The sequence below is a fragment of the Parus major genome, chromosome 12, assembly GCF_001522545.3.
Source record: "Parus major isolate Abel chromosome 12, Parus_major1.1, whole genome shotgun sequence".
Lineage (NCBI taxonomy): Eukaryota > Metazoa > Chordata > Aves > Passeriformes > Paridae > Parus > Parus major.
The window spans coordinates 8645374-8662508 of NC_031781.1; the positions used below are offsets into that span (position 1 = coordinate 8645374).

Consider the following 17135-nt stretch of genomic DNA (forward strand, 5'->3'; position numbering starts at 1 on the left):
TTTGCTGTGCAGATGCACATGCTGTGCTGTCCAAAGCAGTGTGTAGCTCCCAAGCAGCCACTCAGATTTCTGCAAGGGGACAGTGAGACCCTGCACAGCCCTGTGTTGTTTCCTGGAGGGTGGGAATGTGTTGGAGAGTGAGTGTGGCTCCTGCAGTGTTGGGAGTGACAGCTGAGAAGTGCAATGCCACCTCCAGTGTGAAGCCATCCCACTGGTAATTTGTGTTTGTTTTAGAACCTATGCAGGGCTATACCAGGGCTGCCAGTGATATCTAGCCTGGCTGAGGTGTGGATGTGGGGGCCCTCCTGCTCTTCAGCCTACAACACCCTGAACAACAGTCCATCCAACACAGCAGGCTCTTGCAGCCCCTTTTGACCTGGGATGTGCATGGAGGCACAGGTTGTCATCCCATGTATGCCCTGCCCTTTCCTACCCCATCCTAAACTCCCCCATCTCCCAGATTTGCTCTATTTTCCTCCCTGACACAGTTCTTTCTTCCCTAGCATTTGCCCCAGTGTGCCCTCTCCTTCATCAGGACATGGCCAAGGATGTCCCTCTACCATTGCATGCAAAACACTAATGAGGACCTAAACCCTGTTATTCCTAAGCCTGTGATGAGCTTCAGTGGATTAGGACATTAGTTGATTGAATCAAACCAACAACTAAATTATGATGCTGATACATTAATGAATCACCATAATGCAAGGGGCTCAAACTGAATTTTCCTTGGAAAAAAAAGTAGGGTTGAGGGTGTTTTTTTTTTTATTTTCAGGGGTGCAGGAAGCAATATGTGCAACTTTCCCTCTGGTGATGATGCCACCCCTTGTGGAGTCTGTGTCCAGCAAGCAGAGTGGGATAGCTAAATTTGTGCCACACACTTGGTGTATGGGTGTACGGGTGTGGAGCCGGGTGGCAGGGGCCGTGACACCACTTGCACCGCCTGCAAGAGCGGGACGCAGGGAAGCCCATCGTCATTTACACAGTAAAATGCTCAAGGTGCTGCTGCTTCCAGATGGCCATGGGGGAGTGGAAGGGGCCCGTGGGGCTGCCAAGGCATGGCAGTGCCTCCTGCCTAACCAAGGCACTTTCCTGCCTTGCCCTTTATGTCGGCGGCAGGGCAGCTGTCTCGGGCTCTCCTCGGGCAAGGGGGCACAGCCTGGCTCAGGGGACGCTGGCGGTGGCACGGGATGGCTGTGGCGCCTGGAGCACCAGCAGCGCCGCAGCAGCGGCCGGTGCGCTCGGCAGGGGCTCGGTGTGTGCCCGCTATCCGCGGGCTCTGCAGTTTTGGCAGGGAGGTTCCGGGAGCCCCTCACCCCGGGCCGGCCGGTGCAGCTCCTCGCAAAGACCTGGCCGGCAGCGCCGAGCCCGCGGGGTCACAGCCCGCTCCGGGGCCGGCAGTGAGCAGCCGGCAGTGCCCGGTGCGGCCGGCCCGGGGACCGGAGCTCCGCAGAGCGCCCGCCACAGCCCGCTCGCCCGGGCTCAAGATGGCGGCGCAGGGCGGGGAGGGCGCGGCGGGGCGGGGCGGCGGGAGCCATGTTGGGGCTGCGGGAGGAGCCGCCACCACCCCCGGCAGCAGCAGCGGCGGCGGCGGCGGGGCAGGGGGCGGCCATCGCCGGCGCGAGCGGGGGCAGCGCCGAGCCCACCTCCGTGCGCCCGGGCCGGGCGGCGGCCGCCGAGGCACCATGGCGGCGGCGGAGGAGCCGGTGGCCGCCCCGAGCCGCTCCTGCTGCCGCCGCCACCGGGAGCCGCCGCCGCCGCCGCCGCCACCGCCGCTACTGCTGGTGCTGCTACCGCTCCTGCTGCTGCCTTTGTTCCCCTCCGGGCTGGGGGCCACCGCGCCGCCGCCGCCGGCAAGCTGGGGGCCGCCGGCCCGCTGGGGCTGTCCCGCCGCCGTGCCGTGCCGGGCTGCGGCCGTGCCCCCGGGGCTGCCCCCGGCACCGCGCCGCCGGTCCCCGCCGCGCTGCCCGCCCCGCGCCGCCCAGCCGCCGCCGCTGCCCTCGGTCCCGGGGCGGCGGGGCCGGCGCGCAGCCCCGAACCGCCACCCGCTGTTCCCCCAGTACAACTACCAGGCGGAGGTGGCGGAGAACCAGCCGGCGGGGACGGCGGTGGTGGCGGTGGTGGCCCAGGACCCCGACGGGGGCGAGGCGGGGCGGCTGGTGTACTCCATGGATGCGCTGATGAACAGCCGCTCGCGGGATCTGTTCAGCATCGACCCGCGGGCCGGGCTCATCTCCACCACCCAGGCCCTGGACCGCGAGAGCATGGACCTGCACTACTTCCGAGTGACGGCCACTGACCACGGGGCACCGCGGCTCTCCGCCACCACCATGGTGGCCATCACTGTGGCTGACCGCAATGACCACGACCCCGTCTTCGAGCAGGGCGAGTACCGGGAGACCATCCGGGAGAACGTTGAGGAGGGATACCCCATTCTGCAGCTGCGGGCCACCGATGTCGACTCCCTGCCCAATGCCAACATCCGCTACCGCTTTGTCAATGAACGGGCTGCCTACGACGTCTTTGAGATTGATCCCCGCTCTGGCCTCATCACCACCAGCGGGCCAGTGGACAGGGAGAAGATGGAGAAGTACTCCCTGGTGGTGGAAGCCAACGATCAGGGCAGGGAGCCGGGGCCCCGCTCTGCCACTGTCAAGGTCTACATCACAGTCCTTGATGAGAATGACAACATCCCTCAGTTCAGTGAGAAGCGCTACATTGTCCAAGTGAGGGAGGACATCCGGCCCCACACCGAGATCCTGCGTGTCACCGCCACGGACCTGGACAAGGATAACAACGCGCTGGTGCACTACAACATCATCAGTGGGAACAGTCGGGGCCAGTTCTCCATTGACAGTGTCACTGGGGAAATACAGGTGGTGGCCCCTCTGGATTTTGAGGTGGAGCGTGAGTACGCCCTGAGGATCCGGGCTCAGGATGCGGGGCGTCCTCCTCTTTCTAACAACACTGGCATGGCGAGCATCCAGGTGGTGGACATCAATGACCATGCCCCCATTTTTGTCAGTACCCCTTTTCAAATATCCGTCCTGGAGAATGCTCCCCTTGGCCACTCCGTCATCCACATCCAGGCCGTGGATGCAGATTACGGCGAGAACTCGCGCCTGGAGTACAAACTGACAGGGGTCTCGTCTGACACACCCTTTGTGGTGAACAGTGCCACAGGGTGGATCACAGTCAGTGGGCCCTTGGACCGGGAATCGGTCGAGCACTATTTTTTTGGGGTAGAGGCACGTGACCATGGCTCTCCATCTTTATCCGCCTCAGCCAGTGTCACCATTACTGTCATGGATGTCAACGACAACCGCCCTGAGTTCACCCAGAAGGAATACTTCATCCGCCTGAACGAGGATGCAGCTGTAGGGACCAGCGTCCTCAGCGTCACGGCAGTCGACCGGGATGTGAACAGTGCCATCACGTACCAGATCACAGGGGGCAACACACGGAACCGCTTCTCCATCAGCACGCAGGGTGGGCTGGGGCTCATCACTCTGTCTCTGCCACTGGACTACAAGCAGGAGAGGCGCTATGTGCTCACCGTGACAGCCTCTGATCGCACCCTGCGTGACAACTGCCACGTTCACATCAACATCACCGATGCCAACACACACCGGCCTGTGTTCCAGAGTGCACACTACTCTGCGAGCATCAACGAGGACCGGCCTGTGGGCAGCACTGTGGTGGTGATCAGTGCCACGGACGATGACGTGGGGGAAAATGCCCGCATCACCTACTACCTGGAAGACAATGTCCCTCAGTTTCGTATTGATCCAGACTCTGGGGCCATCACTCTCCAGGCAGAACTGGACTATGAGGACCAGGTCACGTATACGTTGGCTATCACTGCCAAGGACAATGGGATCCCCCAGAAGGCGGACACCACGTATGTTGAAATCATGGTGAATGATGTTAATGACAATGCTCCCCAGTTTGTCAGCCCTCATTACCAGGGCATGATCTCTGAGGATGCACCTCCCTTCACCAGTGTGCTCCAGATCTCTGCCACCGACCGGGATGCGCACACCAACGGGCGAGTGCAGTACACCTTCCAGAATGGGGAGGATGGGGATGGAGACTTCACCATCGAGCCCACCTCGGGCATCATTCGCACTGTGCGCAGGCTGGACCGCGAGAACGTTCCTGTCTATGAACTGACTGCCTACGCTGTGGACAGGGGCATCCCTCCTCAGCGAACTCCTGTCCACATCCAGGTTACCATTCAGGATGTGAATGACAATGCCCCTGTCTTTCCTGCTGAAGAGTTTGAGGTCTTGGTTAAGGAGAACAGCATCGTAGGCTCTGTGGTAGCCCAGATCACAGCTGTTGACCCAGACGAGGGACCCAATGCCCAGATCATGTACCAAATTGTGGAAGGCAACATACCTGAGATATTCCAGATGGACATCTTTTCTGGGGAGCTCACAGCCTTGATTGACTTGGATTATGAGACAAAATCTGAATATGTGATTGTAGTGCAGGCCACCTCTGCCCCTCTGGTCAGCAGAGCTACAGTCCACATCAAACTCATTGACCAGAATGACAACAGCCCTGTTCTGAAGAACTTCCAAATCCTGTTCAATAACTACGTGTCCAATAAGTCCAACACCTTCCCCTCGGGGGTCATAGGGAAGGTCCCAGCATATGACCCAGATGCGTCTGACCGCCTCTTCTACACCTTTGAGCGGGGAAATGAACTACACTTGTTGATTGTAAATCAGTCGAGCGGGGAGCTGAGGCTGAGCCGTAAGCTGGACAACAACCGTCCGCTTGTGGCCTCCATGCTGGTGACTGTCACAGGTAGGGAGTGAAAATCATTAATTAATTCAATACAGTACCTTTGAGGGGCTCTGTGAGGTCCCTCTGGGGCAGTCCATTGTGCTTTGGGGGTTGGGTTGGGGACTGGTAACAAGATTTGGATTGAGAGTCCATTCCAGTCAGAGAATAGTGCTGGAGTGATCTGAAGGGTGGCATGGGAGGCAGGCTGTAAAGGGGCCAAGGCTGGAAATGGTCTGCAAGAACAAAGCATCGTTACTGAGCTCACTTCTGGCTGAGTGAGATCACTTCTGGCTGCTAGTGAGGCACCTTTGGAGGTGTCGTGGCAGCCAGACTGTGTTGTGTGCCATAGGGTGCTGGCTCAGGAAAGAGGCAGTTCCCAGGGTGGCCAGGCTGCTGGCCCAGGGGCTGGTACACTGCTTTGCTCCCAAGCCGGGGTGGCTCCTCTCTCTGCCGGGACTGAGTGCTTCCCTGGCTCTGCACAGGAGGGAGGGATTGAGCTCAGTGCAGAAGGAGCCCTCTTGAACACCCGTCTGCCTGTAGCAAACAGTCCAGATTCTGGCTGTGGCACCTGCCAACACTTGCTTTGTGAGCAGCTTCTAAAGCCTAGTACCGCCTTTCTGCAGCCAACTTTGGGTTGCAGGGGACAGCTGGGACAAACCTGAGGGCAGTGCCTGGAACTCTTGCATAGCGTGTGTTGTTGGAGTATCCAGATGCTAGCTGTAGCTGGGGGTGGCTTTGTGAGGTGTTGGGGTGCTGTCTAGCCCAGCTGAGGACAGGACAAAGATGGACCTAGGGGCTTGCCTGTGAGCAAGCAGGGTTTGCACCTGGAGCTCCCAGAGCCTGAGCTTTGCCTTCACCACTAGCCTTTCTTAGCTGGTGGATGTACGATCTGAAATGGAGGCATCTGTCCATTGCTGAACCATGGAGCGGCTGCAGGAGGGAGGGCAAGAGCCCTCTCTGAAGGGGCCCAGCGCTGGATGGCCAGGAGTGTCTGGGGAGCCATACTCTAAACTGTGATGCTCCGCTGACCGTCAGCTACCAGCTGCCTTCCCTTGGAGCTCTCTCAATCCGGCTTATTCTGTGAGAGGAGGCTCTCTTTCAAAAGATGGAGCGAGGGCTTTAAAAGCAGACCTGTTCAAGGCAATCCTACATGTGCAGCACCAGCCTGGCAGTGGGCTGGTGCTCTGGGGGGGCTAATTGTAGCCGCAGGGCTGGCCGAGAGCGGCTGCAGGCAAACACATGCCCATTGCTGGAGGTGGGGGTGGTTTTGACCTTTCCAGCTTCTGCCCCAGTATGTTTATGCAAGCCCTGCCTCCTCACACACTTAACCCTGCACAAAGGCAGGAGACAATCACATCCTGAAGTCCTGTATCGAGCCGCCTCGTGGCAAGGGGGCCCTTGCAATTAGAATGTCGTCATCTTCCAGCGGGAAGGGAGAATGGGAGAGGTGTGCTCACGAAGGAGGGGAGAAGAGGGAAGGGGAAGAGCGGTTCTGACGAGGGAAGTGAGATGCTGGAAAATGGGCCTTTTGTTGGGTTTTATATTGGCTGTGGAGGTGGAAGTCTAGTTTGGTTTTTCAGTCTTTGTTGTTGGAAGCCCCCCGCCCAGCTGGCAGCTCCGCCGGCCCCATGCTGTCGCTGTGTGCAGAGAGAGGGTGGGTTTGCAGAGCTGGCAGCCAGGACGTTCAGACCCGGCTGCATTGTCTGCCCCGGACACTGTGCTGTGACAGACCACCTTCCTGCTGCTGGGAGGCAGAGGTAGCACCTACATGGGTGCCCCAAGGGTCAGCATCCTAGGAGGGAGTGGCTTTCCTGCCTTTATGATGCATTTGAGGGAGCCTGGATCCCCCTAAAACACAGGGAAAGAAGCTGTATTGCCTGCCTGTAAGCTGTGTGTGTATTCTTAGCTCAGCCCCTTGTAGGGGGCAGAAGACTTGGGCCATCACAAACCAGTGCCTTTCAAGTGGGGCCGATACCCTCCAAACTGACCTCAGCTTCTCATAGGCGTGTGGACTTGTCTGGCTGCTAAAATCTGCTCTTGGCTGCTGAGGATGCAGGACAGTGGGATGGAGGGGCTGTCCATAGCCAGCAGCACTGTGAAATCGGGGCAGTGTAAGAGACTGACATCATGTTGACTTTAAACCATTTCAGACTGGTTTCTGTGGGCTTGGTAACAAGTGTGGAGGCTCAGATGCAGGAGAATGACATTCATCTTCTGTGCTGGGTGATAGGAGCCTGATTTACTTTCAAGATCTTTTAACTGGTAAAGTACTATCAAAATGTTGAGAGGTCTGCCAAAGCTCTTCAGCAGCGGTGAGGAATGTTCACTGTACCGGTAGCCATCTCTTTTCCTGACATCTCTGTCTGGAAATGGTTTACTGTTCCTTACCTGAAAGTCTGTCCCCAGAGCACCCTTGCTGTTTCTGAGGTGGCCACTGCAGTTGGAATAGTGGCTTTTACTCTCTCGGACACTGTTGCTACCACTCAGGATGTGGAGCTCTTCTTTAGCTTCATTGCTTTTGAAGCTGGTAATTGTCAGTCTTGGAATTGCAAACACAATGACCCAGTGCTGTCCAGCACAAGGGTTACAGCCCCTTGTCCCTTTTCCTTGCTCCATTCCATGTAGCTGTGTTTCTAGGACTCCTCACTCTGCTGCATGAATATTCACCAGGCACCAGCTCTCCAGCCACAGGATTTAATCAGAAAGGCTGAGCATTCGTGATTAAAATGCTTCCCATGGGGGGTCAGTGCCTCCAGCCAGCTTTGGGCTTTCTTCTGGTAGCTTTATTTTCTTTCTTTCCCCATTTGCAGAGGGTCATTCTCTTAACCATCTGCTTCCCTCTGCATGGAGGGGGAAGCAGCCTTGGGTGTGATGCTGAGGTGGGACAGTGTTAGAGGGGGGCTGTGGGGCCAGGCCTGGCTGCACACTCTGTGGGGAACCGGGAAAGGGATGCTTGGCTTTCCTGCTGTGGGCTGGGCAATGCCAAAGGCATCAGGTACCCTCCAACTCTCCTTTCTTCCCCAGACACAGGCTCCTTGCTCCTGGGAGGCATTACTGGCCTCCAGCCTGCCCCAGGATGCCCTCAGCATCGTGTCAGCCAAGGCCTACTAACAGCCATAAGCCAGGCAGATATCTGCTGGGTGCTGAGCAGCCCCTGGGGAGAGCGAGAGCTGTCCCCAGGCCTTGTGGCTGCTTCTGGCTGAGCTATGAGCTGGAGAGGAGAGGGAGCTGGGCTTGTACAGAGCTCATGCTTGCCTTGCCCAGAGAGGCCAACTGTGAGGGGGGACAAATGGAGGGGAGAGGGAGCTGGGGTATGACCCAGCTGTGTGCTGAGAAGGGAGCTGGTGTCAAAGTGATGGCATCCTGGGACACTGTCTCACCAGGTGGTTTCTCAGGGAGAGCTCCCAGGCTGATGGTGGCTTGCAGAGCATCTTATGCCAAGTGTGACTTGTGGCTTTCCTCACACTCCTGCCTCCCTAGGTCTGGGGGGGTCTCAGAACCCCATGAGCCTCTTGCAGAGAGAACGTGCCTTGGGGAATGCAGGTGATGATGCCAGTTCCTTTCCCTGGGCCCAGACAGATCTAGATACCCTGGCATGTCCAAGCAGATGCTGAATGGAGCTGTTCCGTTGCCGCTGTTCATGCTGCCCTCTGTGCCAGAGCGGGCAGGGTGTCACACAGAGAGATGCTTTCTGACCTTGCTTCCATATGGGGTGGGAGCAGTTTGACTTCAGAGAGAAGCAACCCCCCGTTTCCTCCAGATTAGCTCCTGGGTGACTATACTGGCATGCTGCTCCCCCAGCCTGGAGCCAGCCTTATCTCCAGAGCACCAGTCCCAACGAACAGGCTGCTGCTTGCACAGGAATTTGCAGGGTCATTAGAAAGCTTTCACCTTCTAAAGAGTAGAAGAGAGAGGTGGAAGAAAGGGAGATGTTTCAATTTGTAAATCCTCCTTCACTGCAAACTTCAAACAGGGCTGAGGGAAATCAAAAGGCTTTGCAGCACAGCAGCCATGGGAAGAGAAGAACAGTAAAGGCAGCTTTGTACGTGAGGCTTGGAGCTGGGCCGTGAATGTGGGATGAGTGGCTGACATTTGCACACCGGATCCTTGTCAGGGATGGGGCTGACTGGGGTGCCAGGAATCCTGCTGCTCCTGGTGCCTCCTTGCACTGGGTTGGAGAAGGTGAAGCCCATAGGGGAGGTTACAGCAAGGCTTGGGATCCAGGATTAGTCATGGATCCAGGATTATCACTGTTGAGATGTGCTGATTTAACTGTTGTCTTGGTATGACGATGGAGTTCCAGTTTTCCAAGGAAATGTGGGGGTTTGAGGCTGTCAGGGGAATGTGGGGTGGGAGGTAGGAACAACAGGTGATAGCTGTGTGCTGCTAATGTCCATGGAGACCAGCTTTAGATTGCTGGCAATGGGCTGGAAGATGGATTGCTTCATTTCAAGAGCAGTGAGGTTCTTGATGAGCCTCATCAAGCATTTCTGGGGCCACCAAGGTTGGCACAGCCTTGCCTTACCGTGCTGATGGGTCTGCCTGCTGGAGGCCCAGAAGGAGGGGACCAGGTGATAGGAGGCATCCTCCTGGGGGTCAGCAGACAGGCTTCTCCCAGCTGGTTGCCCCAGCCAACGCTGGTAGCGGAGGTGTCTGGGCATCCTGGGGTATCAGGATCCATTGGGAGTTGCGTAGGTGGGGTGAGGTAGGGGCCCATGATCACAGATCTGCCAGAGTGGAAGCTGCACCATTGCCCATTTGGGCTGTGCTGTGCTGCCTGTGCCCCTGCAGCCTGAGCCACTGGCTGGGAGTGCACAGATGTGCAGTGAGTGAGCTGCCGCCGCTGCTGCTGCTGCTGGCCAAGGTCCTGGCAGAGAGCAGGCAGGCAAGCTCCGAGCGTCCCTGCGTGCTCCTCTGCTCCTGCTTGGGAGATTGCTCATGTGGTGCAGGATCCCAAAGGGAAGGAGTTTATTTCCAAGGAAAATAGAGATTAAAGAGAATTAAACAAACCAGAGATGAGCTGAGAGAGGAAGAGATGCAGAGCAGATGGTGAGAAGGGGGGAAGCAGGGAGACCAGCACAAAAGCTTGGAGGAGCCTGGAGGAGAGAGGAAGGAAATGGCAGGAGGAGAGCACAGGAAAAGGCAGCATAGGGAAGGCAGACAGGGCACAGCAGGGAAGCAAAACACCCCAGGCCCTGGCATCAGCTTCTGTGTTTGCCAAACCTCCTGCTGGGACTTCCTTCTGTTCCTGAGCACCTTTGTTCCTGAGAGCTCAGTTTGCTGCCGAGATCCAGGACAAGGAGAAAACCTCAGAGCTCTTTCAGTGGAGAGCCTGATGTGGGGGGAGAAGGTGCAGCCACGCCAGCCACTCTCCCCCTCCATCCCAGGTGGCCCCCAGCTAGCCTCTGGGGCTGTGGCTCCAAGCTTCGTTACCAAGGACTCAGACCTGTTTGGGGCCACACAGGGGTGCAGGGCTTTTCTCTGGGCTGGGAGGGAGGAGACCCTCTGAGCAGCAGGCAGAGACCTACAGCGTGTCCCTGTTGCCTCCAACAGACGGGATCCACAGCGTGACAGCTCAGTGTGTCCTGCGGGTGATCATCATCACGGAGGACATGCTGGCCAACAGCATCACGGTGCGGCTGGAGAACATGTGGCAGGAGCGCTTCCTCTCCCCGCTGCTCTCCACCTTTCTGGAAGGAGTGGCCACCGTGCTTGCAACACCCAAGGAGGACATCTTCATCTTCAACATCCAGAACGACACGGACGTGGGTGGCATGGTACTCAACGTCAGCTTCTCTGCCCTGGCCCCATGGGGCAGGCGCTACTTCAGCTCGGAGGAGCTGCAGGAGCAGCTGTACATGAAGCGCATGGTGCTGACAGGCACCTCCATGCTGGAGGTGCTGCCCTTCGATGACAACGTGTGCCTGCGGGAGCCCTGCCAGAACTACATGAAGTGCATCTCGGTCCTCAAGTTTGACAGCTCAGCCCCCTTCATCGCCTCTCGCTCCACCCTCTTTCGGCCCATCCACCCCATCGCCGGCCTGCGGTGCCGCTGTCCCCAGGGCTTCACCGGGGACTACTGCGAAACGGAGATCAACCTGTGCTACTCCAACCCCTGCCTGAATGGGGGCATCTGCACCCGCAAGGAGGGGGGATACACCTGCGTTTGCCGCCAGCACTTCAGCGGTGAGTGCTGGGACTGGGGCCCTGGGGAGAGCTGGGTGGGTCCCTTGGCATTGCTGACACCATGGTGGGTGCTCTTCCCACCCAGGGCAGTGGGTGTCAGAGCCTCTCTGTGCCTGCAGAGGTCCAGCTCTGCTCCCAGCTCTTTGTGTTTCCATGGTGCTGCATGTGCAGGGCTGGGGTTGCCATAGAAATCTGTCTTGTAGAGTGTTGGCATGGAGGACTCTTGGGGACCCTGGCCATCACTTTCCACCCCTTCTCACAGAGCAGGAGGACTAAGGTAGACTATGCTAGGCTGGGGCACAGGAGGTTTGGAGGACTAAGCTAGACTATGCTAGGCTGAGGCACAGGAGATTTCTCAGCTGTGCCCCATGCTAGGAGGGTGATTGGCTCTGGGACTGTTGGAGTCCGTCTGTTGGTTCCAGCCTGTGCCAGTCTTCATCTGGTCTGGCAGAGGTGTGGAGCCACACTGGCCCCATGTGTGGTGGCTAAGCTGCAACCCAGAGCAGAAGGGGAGGCTGGGCCTAGGTGCCCCACCAGGCAGGATCTGATCCAGGAAGATCTGGTCCAAGCTGGGGGGGCTGGCAGGGGAATTCATGGTCCAGCCAGTGTCTTTTGCCACAAGTTCCCAACAGGCTGTGGAGAACTGGCAACTGGCTGATGAGGGGAGGTGGCCTCTGGCTAGTGAGGAGGGATCCCCTGCCTTGCTCTCACTGCCAGGAGGGAGCATGGCAGCAGATGGCTGCCTAGAGCTCTTCTGTAGGTGGCTCCTGGTGAGATAAGCAGAGTCAGTGGTAATTAACCTCCACATTTGAAGCGTGAACAGCCATTAGCAGAAGGGTTAATGAGCTCATTTGCCTGTCACTTCATGCTGTCTCCTCATCCTCCTTGTGTATCATGGAGCAAGTAATGGGAGCAGGGCCTGGAGTGTAGGACTTCAGCTGAGTGGTTCCCTGGGTCCTCTGGGGATAGCACAGGAAAAGGGGCTGACAGATGCCCTGCACTGCACTGTTGAGCTGGTGTGGGGAATCCCTGTTACCCATGCCAGCAAGGTGCCAGGGTATTTGTTGTTCCCTGTGTGACTCCCACGTGCATGCAGAGTTTGGAAGCTCCTGGTGCTATCGGTGATACTTCTGTTGCTATTAACAGGAGCTCAGGGGCACTGGGCTGTCCCCACACCCCAGAAACAGGACTGAGATTCTTGTCCCAGGTTTGTGTGGTGGCAGGGCCCGAGGAGGCACTCTCAGCATTACTGGGATTTCCCTGGCTTGCTTCTCCATTCTTAGGACCGTGCAGCCCAGCTGTGGCCAGTGCCCTCCCGTCATTTTCCCATGCTGTACTGGATCCAAACGTGCCCCTTCAGCCAGACCTGGCATCACATCCAGCCCAGTGACTCGTTCCAGGCTGGCAGTGATTGCTAGCTCACTGGCTTCTGTGGGGAACACTTGAGTTGTCATACCCTTCACTGGCCCCCAGCTGCTCCACAGGCTCCTTCCCCTCAGCTGCCCCTTCCTGAATCCATGCTGAGGTCTGCATTCCCAAGACAAGGAGCGCAGGGGTGGCTGTTGTGTATGCATCCCAAGCCCTTGGCCTTGCTTCTGCAGGTGAGAACTGTGAGGTGGACAGCCGTGCGGGGCGGTGCGTGCCCGGCGTGTGCCGCAACGGCGGCACCTGCACCAACGGCGCCGACGGCGGCTTCCGCTGCCAGTGCCCAGCGGGCGGCTTTGAGACGCCCTTCTGCGAGGTGTCCACGCGCTCCTTCCCACCGCGATCCTTCATCATGTTCCGGGGCCTGCGCCAGCGCTTCCACCTCACCCTTGCCCTCTCGTGAGTTCTCTCTTTCCTCTGCTGCACACCAGCATCCTTGGTTCACCTGGCCCTGCTCTGGTGGCTCTTGTGCACAGCACGCTGGGCCAATCCAGGAACTGCCTGATGTTCTCCCTGTGTTACTGGCTTTGCTTCCCCGTGGGGCTGCCCTGGCACCTTTAGCCAAAGGGCTCTGAATCTGCACTGGCATCGGCTCATCCTTCCCTGTGGTGCCTCTGCCCTTGGCTGCTGCCAGCCTCTGCCTCCATGCCAGGCCCCCATGCTCAGGTCTTAGTGTCCCTGTGCTGGGGTGCTGGTGCATGCTGTGGGAGAGAGGGGGTCTCCACGTGCTCCTTGTACATATCCTGCCCTCCTTCTTCCTACCCTGCCCCAGGTTCAGCACTGTGGAGCCCAGCGGCCTTCTGCTCTACAATGGGCGTTTGAATGAGAGGCATGACTTCCTGGCAGTGGAGATCATCCAGGGACAGGTGCAGCTGAAATACTCCACAGGTACACTTGGCCCTGCCTGTTGTGGGATTTGTGTCATGGGAGCTGTGAGAAGGCCTGTGCTAAGTGGGGAGAGAAGAGTGCTGGCCTGGATGGCACCTGTGCTGAGGGAAGCAGGGTTAAGAAGTGTTGGTGAGCATCACTGGATAGCACAAGGGATGAATTATGTGTATCAGGACTCTCCCTGGGCTTAGAAGTGCAGTGTGTGAGCACAAACCAGGACAAACCCTTTTGGTGTCTCTGCTGCTTTTCTGTCCTGTTGTATCACTGAGAGCTTCACAGGTCCATCAGCAGCACAGTGGGTTCAGTGCCTTAGGAGGGGTGGGAACGTCTGAAGGCTGTCTGGTTTCCCTCAGCCTGCCATCATCCCTGTCTCCTCAGGAGAGTCCAGCACCGTAGTGAGCCCCTACCTGCCAGGGGGTGTGAGTGATGGGCAGTGGCACACACTGCAGCTCCGCTACTACAACAAGGTACGTGTGCCCCAGCTGTCCCCAACACTCCTGGCTCTCTCCCCACAAGTGAGCGGCTCTGGTTCTCCTGTTCCCTGGCTCTGTCCCATGGCAGGGGCTCTGGAGAGGAGGTAGAGGAGGTTTTCAGCCATTGGGGATGGATGCAGTGGAGCAGACAGCTGGGTACAGGGACAGATTGACATTCAGGACCTGACTTGGAGGCTGTAGTAATGTGCTCCATGCAGTGTTCTAGCCCATGTCCCTCTCTGGTGCTGCTTGCTGGGCTCAGCTGGAGGTTTCCTGCATTGCTCACACCTCCAGGAACACAGCTCAGCCTGGGCCGTGCGCGGGCCTTTCCTTGCTGTTGTGTGAACCTTTGGGTGCTTGGGTCTGGAGCATGTGTGCTGCTGACACCCTTCATTTGCTTTCAGCCCAAGGTCAGCACCCTGGGGGTGGTGCAGGGCCCCTCCAAGGACAAGGTGGCCATCTTGACAATAGATGAATGTGATGCTTCAGTGGCCCTGCAGTTTGGCAGTGAGATTGGAAACTACTCTTGTGCTGCAGAAGGTGTGCAGACCAGCTCGAAAAAGTGAGTTCCTTGGAACTGTTGTGGTGGGGAGAGGTGATCCCCCAAGGAGCCAGGCCTTCACATCCAGGACCTTGGCTGTGTGTGCCTGTTCCTGAGGGTGTCTGCTTCCCAGCCCTATGCACAGAGGAGCTGGCTGGGCCAGGGTGAGATCACTGTACCTCTTAAGGCCCTGGGCTTCTGATCCTGCAGGTCCCTGGACCTCACAGGTCCCTTGCTCCTTGGAGGGGTCCCCAACCTGCCAGAAAACTTCCCCATCACTCACCGGGACTTTGTGGGATGCATGAGAGACCTCTTCATCGACAGCAAACGCATCGACCTGGCCTCCTACATCGCCAACAACGGAACAGCTGCAGGTACCAGAGCCTCTGCTCCTGACAGCCCCTGCCCAGGGAATGGCTTCTTCTTCTCACACAGCACTGCTGCTGGGCTGTAACAGCATCACAGCACCACAGCTGGAGCTGAGCACATTCTCACTGGAGAACAAGGCCTTCAGGTCCCCCTAAATGATCCAATGCCCACCTCAGCTAATGTTCTGGGAATGTCCCCTGATCCCAGGTGCAAAGCCTGTTGAGCTGGCTGACCTGGGAGATGCTAGATCATCAGGCCAGCTCTACAGTATCTTTGTTCTGGCATAAGAAGCACCAACAGCCTTAACCCTCATTCCTGAGCAGGCAGGGTCTGTGTGGAGACACTGAGCAGCAGGGCTTTCCCCTCTTGACAACCAGGGAAAAGGCCAGCAGGCAGCAGTGCCTTTCCATGTGGGCTGGGACAAGGTGGTGAACTGGTTGAGACTGATACTGGTGACTTTGATATCTCCAGGCTGTCATGCCAAGCACACGTTCTGCGACTCCAGCCCCTGCAAGAACGGAGGCACCTGCTCTGTCAGCTGGGGAACCTACTCCTGCCTCTGTCCTGTTGGCTTTGGGGGCAAAGACTGCCGCCATGGTGAGTGAGGGGGCACTGCTGGGCACGGGCAGGGTGGGTATGTGCAAGGCTGTGCTGTGGTTGCTGTGGAAGCAGAGTAATGGATCCATGTGGGATGAACTAACTCTGCTGTCCCTGCATCTAGTGCTCCTTGTGAAGTGCCCTTCCCTTCTCCTCACCTCTGCTTTCCTTTCCAGCCATGCACCACGCCCACTATTTTCAGGGCAACAGTGTCCTGACCTGGGACTTCAAGGCAGACGTGAAGATCTCGGTGCCATGGTACTTGGGGCTGGCGTTTCGGACACGTCAGCAGGATGGGGTGCTTCTGCAGGCCCACGCGGGCCAGTACACCACCCTGATCTGCCAGGTATGTCCACAGCCTCAACCACAGCACCATGGCCCAGCCACTGCTGCTGTCTGCCCCAGGAGAGCACGGTGACCTTGTTCTCCCTGCTGGCTCCATCCCAAGCAGAGGGTAGTTGAGGGGAGAGGCATTTAGTAGGGATGGATTTCCCTCCCCATACTCTGATGGAGGGTAGGCTGGAAACAGCCAGAACTGATGTGGTCTTTGCTCACTGCTGGCATTGCTGTTCCCTTTCTGCAGCTGGCTGGGGGCCTGCTCTCCTTCATGGTGAGCAGGGGGTCAGGGCGCAGCACCAGCCTCCTCCTGGACCAGCTGCAGCTCAGTGATGGGAAATGGCATGACCTCCAGCTGGAGCTGCGGGACGTCCACAGCGGGCGAGACTCACGCTACGTCATCACCCTCACCCTGGACTTCGGGCTCTACCAGGTAGGTGCTGCTTAAGACCCTGGCACCAGGACAGGAACTGTGGGGGATACTTGGCAAACACAGATAGAGCTGTGCCTCTGCACCCTCTGAGAGGGCTGGGACGGGGCTGGTGCCCATTGCCTCAATTACTCCCTTCTGCAGGACACGGTGATTGTGGGAAATGAACTGCATGGCCTGAAGGTGAAACACCTGCATGTGGGGGGAGTCCTGGGCTCTGGCGAGGTGCAGAATGGGCTGAGGGGCTGCATACAGGTGAGTCCATTGCTCTGAGCCTTCCCTTTTCAGCAGGTCTGTTACGTGGAGAGTTGGAAACATGAGTCTGGCAACTGCTGCCAGCATCCATCCTGCTGGTGTCTCTCTCCCTCTGAGCATTTAAGGCTCTGAGGTGCCATGGGGTAGCACTTCATAGAGAGGATGGGGAGTGGCTGCTGCTGGGGGTTTGTGGAAGGCAGAGCTGGAGCCTCATGTGTCTGTCCTAGCTTCACTGTGAGTTTGTCACCTGCACTGCAGGGTGTGCGACTGGGTGACAGCGTCACTGGGATCGTGCTGCCCAAGCCCAGCCATGCCCTGCGGGTGGAGGCTGGCTGCAGTGTACCGAGCCCCTGTGACTCCAACCCCTGCCCAGCCAACAGCGTCTGCAAGGATGAGTGGCAGAGCTACTCCTGTGTCTGCCAGCCAGGTAGGACCTCCAGCACCCTGCCTCTCCTCTGCTCTTTGTGCCTGCTTATCTTCTCCTCTCCCGCTGTGTCTCCCTCCTGGCCTGTGCCTGCTCTCCTCTCCATACCTTGGAGTCACATCCCTGTCAGACATGCTTCAGTTTTTCTGGAGGGCAAGAATCCCTCCTGAAACCCCTGAATTCACTCCTTGTATTATGGCACCTCTCAGGGAGTTCTTTGCTTTACCTGGTGGTCTCTGTCCACACCTCAGGGTACTATGGAGGGGACTGTGTGGATGTGTGTCACCTCAACCCCTGCAAGAACAAGTCGGTGTGTCGCCGCAAGCCAGGCTCACGCCTGGGCTACGTCTGCGAGTGCAGTGGGAACTTCTTTGGGCAGTACTGTGAGCACAGGTGAGATACAGGGCAGGACCATGGCCT

The 17135-nt window shown here is 58.0% G+C and overlaps 1 protein-coding gene across 1 annotated transcript in view; it reads left to right on the plus strand.

Moving 5' to 3' along the window:
- Positions 1-2006: 2006 nt before the first annotated feature.
- The window catches only part of CELSR3 (cadherin EGF LAG seven-pass G-type receptor 3), a 31039-nt gene continuing 15910 nt past the window's right edge, over positions 2007-17135 (plus strand). Inside the window, exons 1-13 of the mRNA XM_015641154.3 lie at positions 2007-4812; positions 10345-10977; positions 12579-12801; positions 13175-13290; positions 13669-13757; positions 14168-14325; positions 14515-14678; positions 15145-15270; positions 15447-15616; positions 15854-16039; positions 16181-16291; positions 16550-16718; positions 16967-17108. Coding sequence (XP_015496640.1) covers positions 2166-4812; positions 10345-10977; positions 12579-12801; positions 13175-13290; positions 13669-13757; positions 14168-14325; positions 14515-14678; positions 15145-15270; positions 15447-15616; positions 15854-16039; positions 16181-16291; positions 16550-16718; positions 16967-17108 — 4934 coding nt within the window. The 5' untranslated portion in view covers positions 2007-2165. The remainder of the gene's footprint in view (positions 4813-10344; positions 10978-12578; positions 12802-13174; positions 13291-13668; positions 13758-14167; positions 14326-14514; positions 14679-15144; positions 15271-15446; positions 15617-15853; positions 16040-16180; positions 16292-16549; positions 16719-16966; positions 17109-17135) is intronic.